Source organism: Hyperolius riggenbachi, chromosome 7 (genome assembly GCF_040937935.1).
Source record: "Hyperolius riggenbachi isolate aHypRig1 chromosome 7, aHypRig1.pri, whole genome shotgun sequence".
Lineage (NCBI taxonomy): Eukaryota > Metazoa > Chordata > Amphibia > Anura > Hyperoliidae > Hyperolius > Hyperolius riggenbachi.
This window is the reverse complement of record NC_090652.1, coordinates 111,645,223-111,659,769: the sequence shown is the minus strand read 5'-3', so window position 1 is coordinate 111,659,769 and position 14,547 is coordinate 111,645,223. Positions and strand designations below refer to the sequence as shown.

At 45.2% G+C, this 14,547-nt stretch overlaps 1 protein-coding gene across 1 annotated transcript in view; it reads left to right on the top strand.

The window, feature by feature from the left end:
• Nucleotides 1-277: 277 nt before the first annotated feature.
• The window catches only part of TSR3 (TSR3 ribosome maturation factor), a 50,458-nt gene continuing 36,188 nt past the window's right edge, over nucleotides 278-14,547 (top strand). Inside the window, exons 1-3 of the mRNA XM_068246775.1 lie at nucleotides 278-406; nucleotides 6,210-6,371; nucleotides 7,202-7,418. Coding sequence (XP_068102876.1) covers nucleotides 6,257-6,371; nucleotides 7,202-7,418 — 332 coding nt within the window. The 5' untranslated portion in view covers nucleotides 278-406; nucleotides 6,210-6,256. The remainder of the gene's footprint in view (nucleotides 407-6,209; nucleotides 6,372-7,201; nucleotides 7,419-14,547) is intronic.

The window sequence follows — 14,547 nt, the reverse complement described above, 5'->3', positions numbered from 1 at the left end:
TGACGGAATGCGGAATTACCACGGAATCGGAATTTGGCATTCCGACCATCCCTAGCCCTCATACTAAAAAAAAAAAACTATGCGAAACAGAAGTTTGGACTCTACACAGAAGGTTTTGGATTGAGCTTGTTTTTTTTCTGTACTGTATAAAAAGAAACCAGAGCGCCCTCTACTGACTGAGAGCATAATAGACACCACTGTCAGAGGCAATTCATGTGTTGGAAGGACTTCAAGTCCCAGCATGCTTTGCAAGGATGAGACATGTTGGGAATGGTAGTTTCACGACCAGGAAACAGTCCGAACCAGGAGGATCTCTGCAGGAAGCAGAGAAGAACTATGTGATTTTGTGTGTCACATAACCGACTGTCTACTGTCTTGGAGCGGGAGGGCGCATGTGGCACAAAAGGTACTGAGTCAAACGGCCTGCATGTAGATCTAAACAGCGGGTTATATCGAAGCTAAAATAGTGCCAGCTTCAGCCAAGGCTATTATTTGGAGTTGCTAGCATTTATAACAGCAGGCGAGACGGCTCAGGAATCCTTGCACAGACGGGGAGGTGAAACATTGTAGGAGACATGTGAGCTGCAGATAGGTGTCCATGCTGCACAGTAGACTCCACGCACACAGGCATGTATCAGGAGGCATTGGAGGGCAGTTGAAATAACACAAGTGCCTGCCAACATGTCTTCACACTATATGCCCATAAACATTAGGGTTACTGTGCTGCCCCTAATGTTTATTAAGGGCAGCACAGATTATTTGTACCATCAACAGCTCAGATTGCCAAAGTACACAGATATGTTTCTTCTAGCAGCACCTGAACCAAAACTTTGCACATGGTTAATGAGATTGACAATAATAATAATGATGATGATGATGTTGATTATTTGCCTGACAACTTGAATAATAAGTGAAGGCCTATTTTCAGACAGGAGGTTGAACTGCGTATTTATCGGGCAGTTCAGCTCCCCATTTGCCGCACACAAGTACCATTCGGGTGCACTTAAAGGGAACCTAAACTAAAGGTATATGGATTTTTCCTTTTCAAATAATACCAGGTGCCTGACTCTCCTGCTGATTATGTGTCTCTAATACTTTTAGCCACAGCCCCTGAACAAGCATGCAGATCAGGTGCTCTGACTGAAGTCAGACTGGATTAGCTGCATGCTTGTTTCAGGTTTGTGATACAACCACTGCTGCAGCCAAAGAGATCAGCAGGACCAACAAGAAACTAGTATTGTTTAAAAGGAAACATTCATATCCCTCCCAGTTTAGGTTCCCTTCAAATGTACTCAAATGGCAGAGTTTAAAACACCAGGTGTGTCAGTGCTGGACTGGTGACGATTTTACCCGACGGCAGAGAACCACGACATGTTACGTCTGAGCATGGCTGCGCTCAGATATGACTCCATGGAGAAGGGCGCCTGTCCATGAATGCTAACAAGCGCCCACCTGGTGCAAGAGAGCAGCTGACAGGCAGTAAAACGGTGGGGAGCACTGGTTTACAACACTAGAATTTCTGTAAAAACTCTGTCTCTGTCTGTCTCTGTCTCACTTCAGCCCCATAAGCATGGCTGTGTCCCTCAGTGCCACCGTTCTCCCACAGTTAAATCCCGGTAAACTGCTCAGTCGGACTGAATGGCATCAGCCGTGGCCTTCAGGTCCGCGCATGCGCAGAAGGTCCAACGCTGACATCACTGAGCCGCTTACCGGGGCTCACCGCGGCTAAATGGGACATAGTACGAGGTCAGCGAGGGACACAGCTATGCTTATGGGGCTGGAGGAAGCCCGAGTAAGTAAAAAAGCTGTAGTGAGACTCCTCCCTAAATCTCTTTTTAACCTTAAATCGATGCAGTGACTAGAGGTGCATACACACATCAGACTATAGTCTTTGGAAAATCAAAGATCACAGACCAATCTTACCCCCCTCCATGTAGTATAAGAGCCATACCTACACAGTCTTTTCTATGGAGCTGAACTCCACATCAGAAACAAATCTTTGCAAGATGCTGCACACAGAGATGCTGTACAGACACAAAAGATCAGTATCTGCAAAAGATCTGTTCCTGCCAAAAATCCATTCCTGCAAATTGCAATAATAGTCTATGAGATCTCCAGATCATCATACACACATGATTTAACCTCCTTGACGGTATGGACGAGTATACCCGTCCATTACCGCCGGAGGTCGCCGCTCAGGCCCTGCTGGGCCGATTTTTATGAAATAAAAAGCAGCACACGCAGCCGGCACTTTGCCAGCCGCGTGTGCTGCCTGATCGCCGCCGCTCTGCGGCGAGCGGCGGCGAAAGAGGGTCCCCCCAGTCGCCCGAGCCCTGCGCAGCCGGAACATATAGCTCCGGCCAGCGCTAAGGGCTGGATCGGAGGCGGCTGACGTCAGGACGTCGGCTGACGTCCATGACGTCACTCCGCTCGTCGCTATGGCGACGATATAAGCAAAACAAGGAAGGCTGCTCATTGCAGCCTTCCTTGTTTATTCTGGGCGCCGGAGGCGATCGAAAGAACGCCTCCGGAGCGCCCTCTAGTGGGCTTTCATGCAGCCAACTTTCAGTTGGCTGCATGAAATAGTTTTTTTTTTTATAAGAAAAAAACCCTCCCGCAGCCTCCCTGGCGATTTTAATAGAACGCCAGGGAGGTTAACTGACATTCATCTGCAGATCAAGCAATCATCCGCAGATCTGAAAATCCATCCTGGTGGATCTGATCTGCAGATGAATGTCAGTTAAATCATGTGTGTATGATGATCTGCAGATCTCATAGACTATCATTGCAATTTGCAGGAATGGATTTTTGGCAGGAACAGATCTTTTGCAGCTACAGATCTTTTGAGTGTGTACAGCATCTGTGTGTGCAGCATCTTACAAAGATTTTTATCTGATGGGGAGTTCAGCTCCATAGAATAGACTGTGTAGGTATGGCTCTCATACTACATGAAAGGGGGTAAAATTGGTCTGTGATCTTTCATTTTACAAAGACTATAGTCTGATGTGTGTATGCACCTTAAGTCTCTGTGATGCTCTCTATAGCGGGCTCGACGTGGCCTGGTCGGTGGCTTCTATGCATGCGTGCAGGCATCCTACATGCTCATGCTCCCATGGCTGGGAGCGTTTTGCGGGTCGGCGGCAGCTACAGCGGGGATTACAGAAGGCTTGTTCACTGAGGCGAGGGACACAGAAGCTCCAGGCAAGTAAAACTTTAATAACCAGAATCCAAATTTAAACAATAGCAAGCACTCGGGCTATAATTTAATTATGTTTACACTTCAAGGGGAGCCAGATAGTGGTTAGCACAAAGTATAAAATAAATATTAGAATTGCCACTAATGTCTGCTACAAACATATCACAGTTTATTGATGCTCAAATACAAAAACGAATCCCTCCCATTAAAAGTAAGCAACTTTGCATGTGCGTCATCTGCTATATGCCCTACATCACAGCTGATTGTGTGACACTCACTCTAGCATCCCATACGCTCATACACAATGGGCTCTATTCTCAAAGACTTCCCGCATGCGGTAAAGTACATGCGGGAAGTTTGCACCCAAAATACCGTCAATTTTGCATTCTCTAAATTTTCCGCATGTTTTTCCCGCATGCGGAAAAAGTGTGGTAAAAGTGCGGGATTCATGCGGAAAAGTTTCCGCAAAAGTCGGTATTTTCCGCAATAAAAGATCAATTCTCAAAAATGTTCAGGTGCATCATTTCGTCGTTAATTACCGATTTTTTTATCACCTACAAGTAGTAGGTGATATATTCCGCATCCCATTGACTTTAACCATCTTAGCGGTATGGACGAGCCCAGCTCGTCCATCACCGCCGATGGCTGCCGCTCAGGCCCTGCTGGGCCGATTTTGCTAAAATAAAAAGCAGCACACGCAGCCGGCACTTTGCCAGCCGCGTGTGCTGCCCGATCGCCGCCGCTCTGCGGCGATCCGCCGCGAGCAGCGGCGAAAGAGGGTCCCCCCCAGCCGCCTGAGCCCTGCGCAGCCGGAACAAATAGTTCCGGCCAGCGCTAAGGGCTGGATCGGAGGCGGCTGACGTCAGGACGTCGGCTGACGTCCATGACGTCACTCCGCTCGTCGCCATGGCGACAGGAGAAGCCAAACACGGAAGGCTGCTCATTGCGGCCTTCCGTGTTACTTCTGGCTGCCGGAGGCGATCGGAAGAACGCCTCCGGAGCGCCATCTAGTGGGCTTTCATGCAGCCAACTTTCAGTTGGCTGCATGAAATAGTTTTTTTTTTATTTAAAAAAAACCCTCCCGCAGCCGCCCTGGCGATCTTAATAGAACGCCAGGGTGGTTAATGAAGTCTAGAGGCTTAAGGGCTGTGCTTGCTGGACTTTCTTTTTTTTTTTTTTTAAACACTTTTTCATGCGACCTTTTTACCGCATGATTCCCGCATGATTAATGGCTGTTTCCGCATCTTTTTTTCCGCATGCGGCAAACATGCGGAAAATATTAGTGAATGTGGAAAAAATGCGGGGTTTACCGCTGGCGGAAATATAGCGGTAAAATTTTGCAGAACTTTTGGCTCTTTGAGAATAGAGCCCAATCTCTTCTATAGTATTACTCCCGGGAGTTATTGGAAGCTGGCCGGCAATAGGTCTAGTCCAATCCTGAGGTCTCAACTGTAACCGCAACCACATTTTGTATTTGAACATCAGTAAATAGTGATATGTTTGCAGCAAACATTCTGATATTTAAATTAATAACCACTCTGTTTCGCTTGTTTTACTTTGCTGTCTGAAAGAGTTAATTTCTAGGCATGGAAGTGACAGCTTCTGTCTTGTCGGTACCCTTTCGGGAAAATAGTAAACATCCCTGATAAGCAAATTACAGCCATAAAAGTTTTCCTGGCAGAATACAACTTCTGAGAGCAGAGAGATGAAGGTCAATAGTTTTATGTATTTTCAATTAGGGACACTTAGCCACTAAGCAGAGACAACAAAACATTGAATCTACTTTGTAAATGTTTTAATATAAAAGAAAACCATGGGATAACTAGAAAAAGTCATTTTTAGGAGTAGGAAGATAAATACAATTGTTTGTCTCATCGTTTTATTTTCACCTCGGGTTCACTTTAACACACACACGCCTACTGCCACGGGTATAAAAAAACAAACAAAAAAACCTTACATTTTCAGGCACCGCCATAGGGGCCTATTATAATTATCACCATGGAGGAGAAATTTGGCCGCTCACTAGGCCTGATAAATAACGGGCGCACTGGGCACCCAAATTTCCCCTCCTTTGTGTTAATTAGAATGGGCGCCCAAACGTCTCCCGCTAGCGGGTGCCCAAATTTCCTGCTTTTTTAGAAGACCCAGCAGAAAACCTCCTAGGAAACAGTTCTCCAATCACAGCACCCTCTACTGCACGAAGTGTTGGATGAATAATGTAAGCATAGTTTGCTACAACTAATCTGAAACCCTACCAGTTGGAGAGTACCATCCACTCAAACATGTTAGCAGAATTTCCCTATAAGGTTTCCTGCTGGGTCCCCTAAACTAGACTAGCGCCTCTCTTCCTTCATTTGTATATCTAAATATGTGTTGCTGCTGCTGCTGCCGCCATGCGTTCCGATGCTCCTGCCACATTGCACCGCAACAAATATCAAACCTATGACCCTGCGGCAGAGTACGCTGATAGGGTGATATACATAGCGTTGTCGCTCCTTGCCCAGTGACGTACTCCCTGCTGGGCAGGAAGTACCTCACTGGGATTCCCGGGGATCACTGTCTTTTCCCTAACATTCTGCGCATGCTCACCGCAATGCCGCTGCCAACCTTTTTAAACGTTGTGTTGCTCATTGGCGTTGCCACAGCAGTCCGGCCGTAATGCACTGTTTGTGGCAGCTTTGCGGCAATTGGGAAACTTCAGATGAGACGCTTTAAGTGTGCTAGGCCCTATTGACTTGCATTACCTTACGGTAAAACGGTGCGCTACGTACACTTGAAATGCAAGTGTAAAAGGGGCCTTAGAGTGATGTTTGGATCAATCAAGATTGACAGAAAATTCTGATCAAATTTGAATCTGATCAATGGGTTTATAGAACGGATTATCAAGTTGCCTGAAAGCATTGTTGAATGTATGGCTAGCGTAATGCAGCATCCAGTATACAGCATTTGAATGCAAAGCACCTGATGCAATGTAAGCCTTGTTATTCTGTTTGCACTTTCATCCATGTTATAGGGAATCCATGTCTGCAGTTTATTTTTGGATGCGAACAGTGCATTAAGATGGGGAGGAAGAAACCCCAGAGAGATGTCAGGCCGAAACAGAAAGAAAGCCGCTTCAAGAAACCATCCAAAAGTCTGGAGAGCTTCACCAGTGAAGTCCATGAAGCTTTAGATGGTAATCCTGAGCTCATTTTCAGTTCACCTCTTCAATTAACAGCCTATAACAGAATTTCAGAACTAAATACAAAAAATAAAAAGAATCTGGACTTACCTGGGGCTTCCTCCATCCCCCCTTAGCCCGCAAGGTCCCTCAGTGTTCTCTCTGTCCCCTCCATGGTCCTGTTGGCGCCTCCATTAACCCGGCGGCTTCGACTAAAGTCACTCATGCGCACATCATGTCTGCGCACCCAGTGCCATTATGTGCCCGTTGCCGTAAGCGTCCTGCGCATGCGCGGTACAATCTTTTGAGAACCACGCAGGATGCTTATGTCAACCATCGTGATGATGTGCTGGATGCACGAATGGGCCACGCATGCGTGACTTTAGCTGATAATGCCGGGTTAATGGTGCCACCAGTGGGACTGGGAAGGGGACCCAGAGGATACTCGCGGGCTACGGAGGGCTGGAGGAGAAGCCCCAGGTAAGTCCGGATTTCGTTTATTTTTTGTGTTCAGGGTCCCTTTGACAAGTAACTTAGGAACAGATATTGGGAATTGGTTATTAAACGGGGACGCAGGTTGTGATGATGACACCTGTCTTAAATGTGGCTGTCCTCCTTTTTAGGGAGATTTTTTTTTTTCAAAAAATTCTATTCACAATGAGTCTCATGCTGGATTTACAGTGGTCAGTTGCATATTGCATGCATGATAATGAGTGTGAACTGCAATGGAGACTGGGCATATACTTTAATACAAAGCCTGCATGCGGCAATGACAGGGATGTCTTCAATGTTGCTGTTACAGATTTTAAAGTCCCTTTTTCTAAGTATTGTTTGTTTCCTGGAAGCGTGCCTTCAGGGCGATGGTGCAGCAGATGGTGAAGAGACAACGGTGAAGTTTCCCTGCCCTCTGGCTATGTGGGAATTGGGACACTGTGACCCCAAGAGATGCACAGGCCGAAAGCTCGGTCGGAAAGGTCTTGTCAGAACCCTTCGCTTAAATCAGAGGTTCAATGGGATCATCCTGAGTCCAATGGGGACGTCATATGTCTCCCCTGCTGACAAGTACGTGATGCTTTTATTTGTGTGTAAAGTTATTTCCTTATACTCATTAATGCCTTGATACTATTATCATTGTTTCCTTATAGGAGTCATCAGGGAATATATCGTAAAATAAGTGGTTCTTACCGGGGGCTTCCTTCAGCTCCAAGCTCCCAGGACGTCCCTCGCTGCAGCTCTGCCCGCAGCCGTTCGCCGCAGGTCCATCCCGGGCCCCGGCGATGACGTCAGAGCGACCTCCAGGCGCTGTCAATCACCGTCACGTGGGCCGGAGCGGACTGCGCAGTACTACTGCGCCTGCGCAGTCCGCTCCGGCCCACGTTGCGGTGGTTGACACCTGGAGGTCACTCTGATGTCATCGCCGGGGACAGGGACGGACCTGCGGCGAACAGCTGCGGGCAGAGCTGCGGCGAGGGACTTCCTGGGAGCTTGGAGCTGGAGGAAGCCCCCGGTAAGTACCACTTATTTTACGATATATCCCCTGATGACTCCTTTATGTTCTGCTGCACATCCACAATTATGAATACTTTGCTAAAACATCTTCAAATGGACCTGAACTCTTGCACAAGAGAGAAGGAAAACACAGGGAAATCCACCCTGTGTCCATCCTGTGTGTTTATAGAGAACAGCCTGTCTAATTCTCTTTTCTCAGCAAGTAATGAGCCAGTGTAATTTGAGCTGTGAACTGTCTGCCGATGAAGTCTGACCTAATATGTAAACACAGGAATTTATCCCTTTCTCTGCTCCCAGCCAACCAGGAAATAACCACACTGAAGAATCTCAGTAGGAGTTCTGTAAGCTGTAACAATGAAATGTTTTTTTTTCCGTGAGGCCGGTTTCAGACTACCAGAGACCGCACCACACAAAGCAGGCCTCCGAGGATTACCTAGTTAGTACGCAGGAATCCTCATCTGTCAGCCGGCCAAGGAGGAAGTGACACTCACTTCCTGTGGACGAAGCTATCACATGCACGGAAGTGTATTGCTAAAACTACGCATCTGCGCATGCACGAGGTGTAAAAAAAATTGCGTCAGCTTTTCACACGTACACGGCTCCATAGACTTATATGACTTCTGGTCCGCCACACGTCGCCGTAGAACTTTTCGGTAACGTAGATCTTTTGGTGCATAGTGGATGCGACGAAAACATCACTTCTGTCACGCCGCACCGCAACAGTATGAATGGCCCCATAGACTTTCAGTGGGTTGTGGTAAAATTACATCAGCCCAGTATGAAAGGCCCCTAAAGGTTATATTGTTCAGAAGTTCAGAGTACATGTCCGCTTTAACCTCTATTTAGACGCACATACAAACGTATAAATAAAATTATATTGATAATATGATAATCAATATTGATAATATGATCATGGTGGCTGGATAGTGTGCTGGTTAAGGGCACCGCCTTTGCCATGGGAGACCAGGGTTTGAATCCTGGCTAGGGTCAGTACCTATTCAGTAAGGAGTCCTTAGGCAAGACTCCCTAACACTTTTGAGTGCGTCCCAGTGGCTGCGTCCCTTGAGCGCTTTCAGTCTGACGAGAAAAGCGATATACAAATGTCTGGATTATCATCAAACAACCACTTATTAATGGTCATTTGATGTGACCTTGAAAAGGTTAATAAGTTTACTTATGCTAGCTGAATCAATCATATGTGCTCATTTTCCCAACAGTTTAGCCAGGTCATGACATTCACATAGCATATTGTCCTATGGAAAGGGGAAGAAGGCAGGATGCATCCTGGGGAAAAAGTATCGGCCAAAAATGCTCAGCTTGTTGCTTTCAACAAGCTGGGCACAGATAACGGGGGATGCCTGTACTTACGGTATAGTGAGGTTTGGTGTAATTTGCCTTCTTAAAACAGAAGGAAATTTGCAATAATTCAGCTATAAGTGAACATTTGTGGTTACCTACAATACACTACTACTGAATATGCAAATTATCCCTTTTTGCCCTTGGTAAGCCAAGCAAGCATCCAGAACCACTGGTGTATAGCAATCCTATAGCTTTACATTTTACACAGCCATATCAAACCCACATGTAGACAGCCTGTTTCGGACTTTTGGTCCTCATCAGTACATGGCAGGAATTGATAAGGCTGTATGAGATAGGGCTTGGACCAGTACAACAGACGTGCTGGGTTACTCTGGTATAGTGAGGGCAACTCCAGTTATCTTAAGTTTGATGTCTTTAAGTACTGTCACTAGGGTGTTCTAGCGATTGTGCATGTCACAATTGTTATTTGATATATTCAAATGTTTTAGGTTTCATGAAATAAAACCTTACTGAGCTTTACACTTTGTCAATATTTCTTATTTCCCGTAGTAGTTGCTTACTATGTTTCCCTTTTAGTTAACTAAATATATTATTTATCATGGTTGCCCTGTGTTTGAGTCCAAGCTTGCTTTATCCTACTGGTTGTCCAAGAAAAATATTATGTGGTGTGTTTAATGGACAACTGAAGTGAGAGGGATATGATGGCTGCCATATTTATTTCCTTTTAGAACAATGCTAATTGCATGGCATTCCTAATGATCCTCTGCCTGTAGCCATAAACCCTGAACAAGCATCAGATGTTTGACTGAAGTCTGACTGGATTAGCTGCATGTTTGTTTTAGGTGTATGAATCAGACATTATTGATGCTAAAAAAGATCAGCAGGGCTTCCAGGCAAATTGGTATTGTTTAACCACTTAATGCAAACTAGACATAAATATACATCCAGTGTATTTGTGGAGAGTGCACCGCCAGTTTGTTATTAAATGAGGCACATGTGGTACCATTTTAACCGTGATTAGTTGTAGAATACATTTTGTGTGTTTTTAAAGCTCAAGCCCACATCACATAAAAGATAGGTATGGACAAAACTCTATCCAACATAAAAAGTCATTTTCAAAATTATGATAAAACTTGGCAAGTTTTAGCAAACCTGCAAGAGACACGTGGTAAAATTTTAACCTTAATAAGTAGTAGAATAGAGTTTAGGGTTCAGATCCATGTTTTGTGTATTCTTTTTCTCTTCTGTTGTTATAGACACCACAGAACGAGTGAGCTGAGCAAGAATGCGCGGCATCGGTGAGCTGAAATCTACGCCCTATCATAACAGGGCGTAGATTTCAACTAGGGTCACCCATAACCGGTTAAAAGAAAATACATATATTGTTACCTTAGAAACTTGGCTTTTTAAATATGTATGCTATGAGGGTATATTACTATTATTTTTGCAAATAAGGTCTTGTAGTCATCAATGGTGTACAATGAGAAAGCAAAAAAAAAAACACAAAAAATACCTTTTTATTTCCAAATTCAATATTGTCAACATACATTGTACTAGGAACATAATCTAATTGTTGTAATAACCAGGATGGATAAGCAAATACAATTTTTGGGTTTAACTTACAGTTAGCACTGTTTATCGTAAAGCTATAATGGATGTAAATAAAGAAATAGTGTGGGTTTTCTTAAATAATTTTTCCCTTATTTTCCTTTTAAAATGCATAGAATATAAAGTACAGGGAGTCCCCGGTTAACGAATGAGATAGGGACTGTAGGCTTGTTCTTAACCTGAATCCGTTCTTAAGTCGAACGCTATGCAGTTTCTGCCCCCTTTGCCTCCTATGTGCCCCCCTCTGTGCCTCTCTGTCTCCCACTGTGCCTGTTTGTCCTCCCTCTGTGCTTGTTTGTCCCTCACTGTGTCTGTTTGCCCCCCCCACGTGCCTCTGTTTGTCCCCCCATGTGCCTCCGTTTGTCCCTCTTCTGTGCCTCCACATGTTTCCCCCCCCCCCTTCTGTGCCTCTGTCCCCTGCTGTGCCTCCTGTTTGTCTCCTGCTGTGCTTCTGTTTGCCCCCCATGTGCCTCAGTTTGACCCCCCCCCCCCCCCCCCCCCCCCGTGCAGAGCTGGACTCACCTTCCACCACGAGTCCAACACTGTCCGTCTAGCCACTCCGCCTCCTCTTCCCTCTATCGGTACAGCATCGCTTTGCTTCCTGCCTGTCATGAGTCACATGACATACAGGAAGCGGTGCTGTACGCGGCTAGAGGAAGCTGGATGCGGCGAGAGGAGGACAGACAGAGTTGGTCTGGTTCGGAGGTGAGTCTAATGCTGTTGCTGCATGCGCCGGCACTTGGAGGAAGTTTGAAGCCTCTTCTTCAAACTTCCCCACGCGGAAAAATGACGTCATCGCAACGGGATTGGGCCGTTCGTATCGGCGGGTCGTTTGTAAGTCGAGCGTTCGTAACCCGAGCACTACCTGTAATTGCTAAACAAAAATATCATTCACTTAAAGCCTATTTTGTCCTGAAAAAAAACCAATATATTAGGTGTGATAAGTAGTAATACAGTTATTGGCAAGTGAATAGGAGCAGTGATGATATTGCTGTCAGGCTGAAGTGGTTAAAAGGAAATACATTTGGCAGCCTTGATATCTCTCTCACTTAAGCGACATCTTGTCCAGCCAGACCAAGGAAAAAGCTCATGGTTCTTTTGATAGTTTATTATTTTACTGTATTTTTCCCAGAACGTCATTTCGGACAGCACCCCTGGATGAGACTTGTCTCCCTCCCCACTGTGGACAGGAAACTGTTAAAAGAAGAATTTGCATAAGCAATAGGCAGCCACATATAAGATACTACACCTGCCACAGTACCTCAGTTTAGTTTCCTGTCCCGGACGGGATGCATGGGAGAGGTCTCCAGGAGTGCCATCCATGTCAGGCGGCAGGGGCAGCGGTTTCCAGGGCTCCAAGCAGCACTGTTCAGTGAACAGTCGGAGCCCTGCAGCGTGGAGGAGGCTTCTCCATCGGAGGCAGCAACTTTATGCGCGCAGGTGCGTGCATTGGAGAGAGTTCACTTCCAGTTGAACCGGAGGTAGTCACGCGCTGGCGTCCCGCGTGATCTGAAGTCTGAGCCGGGCGGCAGGGGCTGCGGCGGTGATTAGGAATCGGCATACAGCTGATTCCTTAAGGTAAGAAGCTGATTAAGCATATGCTTAGCCGGCAGGGGCCGCATGCATAATTGGATCAGCTGCATCAAATCAGCAGCACAGGTATAAGTTTGTAGAGTCCATGATGCACTCTGGTTTGTGGCTGGGATCATGGAGGACGCCTCTGGGTCAGCTCCTGCACAATCTGCTGAATCTGCCCAGGATCCCTCTCTGGCAAGTAGATGTGATTATGTTTCTTCTGCTTGGCTGGATGTATGTTATGTATAGAGGGATTTGTCTAATGGCTGGCTATCGTTTATTATGTTTTATACCCCAAAAGACATAAGACTGAGAAGGTTGAAAAGTCTGAAAAATCTTCTACTCAGTCCAGTCAGCATGGATTGGCAACTCTGAATGGAAATTGTGCCAGTATTGTACAGAGAAGGCCCACAGCAATAGGAAATTAAAGATTCTGCTATTGCTTCTACCGCCTCAGCTGCTTCAGATGGGCCTGGGACTAGTACTGCTATGGCTTATCTACCTGTTATAGCTAATCCATCATCTCCTATGTTGTCTGCACCTCTAACTATGCCTCCTGCTTCCAAGAGACATAGGCCTCTATTTATTGAGCATTCCTGCATGCGGTAATGCTCAAAACAGCTGACTTTACCCACCATTTAGTAAAGTGTGCATTCATAAAACCTGTGTCCGCATGAAAATCTATAATTCCTGAGCAGGTGCGGGAAATTAACAACTTGTGCGGAGATTATCACAACACAGGTCACTGAAGGTTAATTCATAAAAATTAAAGCAGGCAAATGTGAGCAGAGAAACCCTGGCTGTTTAGAGAAGGCGATAAGCCAGCCATAACAGGCAAGCTAATGGAGAGACAGACCTCCCAGGCAGCTGCAGTGAGAGCAGAACAAACTGCATCCCAGAATACCCAGGCTGTGTTTTTAACCCCTTGGGTACCTGTTTTCAGATAAATTTCACATTAGAAAGCCTGCATGTGTAACATTCTTGAAGTTCTTCTAAGCTGCAGCAATTAAATAGATTGTTTAAAAGAACTAGACAGATTCAGGGCAAGGAGAGGCAATTTAAACAAAAATGCACATGTAAAGGAATGCTGGGGCTGCCTCCTTTATAGTAACTCTCTCTGCACAGAGAAAATGTATCAAACTAGGAGGAAGATTTGAGTAAAACTGACTAAGGGCCTTTTTTTCATTACTCTGCGAGTTACGATTTGATTCTGATCACGAGGTACGTTAAACCAATGGAAACTGCAGCAGCAATTTCCATTAGTGCAATCTGATTGCGATGCGATTTGGACAAAGCACAATCGTCATCCTCCTGCATTGTATGCAATTGAGCTGTACTATAAGTATAGTAGCGCAATCGCATAGTGGAAATTGAAGTGCGATTGGGATCGCAAATGCGGTTGCGATCGCATTTCATAGTGGAAAAGAGCCCTAACCGCAATGTTTTTTTCCTGAATTAATGAAAGACTTACTAATAGGTATTAAGTCTGAGCAGAAATCTTTGACACCTTTGGATCAAATGTATGAGAGTTTGGCGGATCCTCATTCTCGCCTTATTCCAGTCCATTCTACTCTTAAGATTAGGATTAAGGAGTGGGATAATCTAGGAAAAGTTTTTTTTTGGCCCAGATCATTATCTAAATGTTGTTTTTTCTCCTGAAGATCAGGGTTTTGGGGAACCCCGCCTAAATTAGATTCATATTTTTCAAGGGTATCAAACAAAACTGACCTACTTTTTTTGAGGATTTCTGGGAAATTTTGAATGATTTCCCTAAAGTTTGGAATGCTTCCAATTATCTAGTGGACGCTTCAGATGATACGGTTAAACTTATGGCCAGAACTACGGCATTAGTTAATTCAGCCAGAAGAGGTGTATGGGTAAAAACTTGGAATGATGACAATTCTTCAAAATCAAGTTATGTGGTGTACCTTGTGAAGGGGGTCTGCTGTTTGAGTCAGTTAGACAACCCTCTAAACAGAACGGCAGACACACATTAAAAAAAAAAAAAAAAGTATTCCTGTTAAAGGAATTCTATCGATTCACATATTTTCAATTGACACAGGAATTGTTGGGAAGTGTTGCTAAGTACTGGTGTATACATTTTAGTAGCAACCTCTTTGTTTACTGTTATCAAAATGCTTTCAAACTTTACTGACAAAACTGACTCTGAGCCATGAGG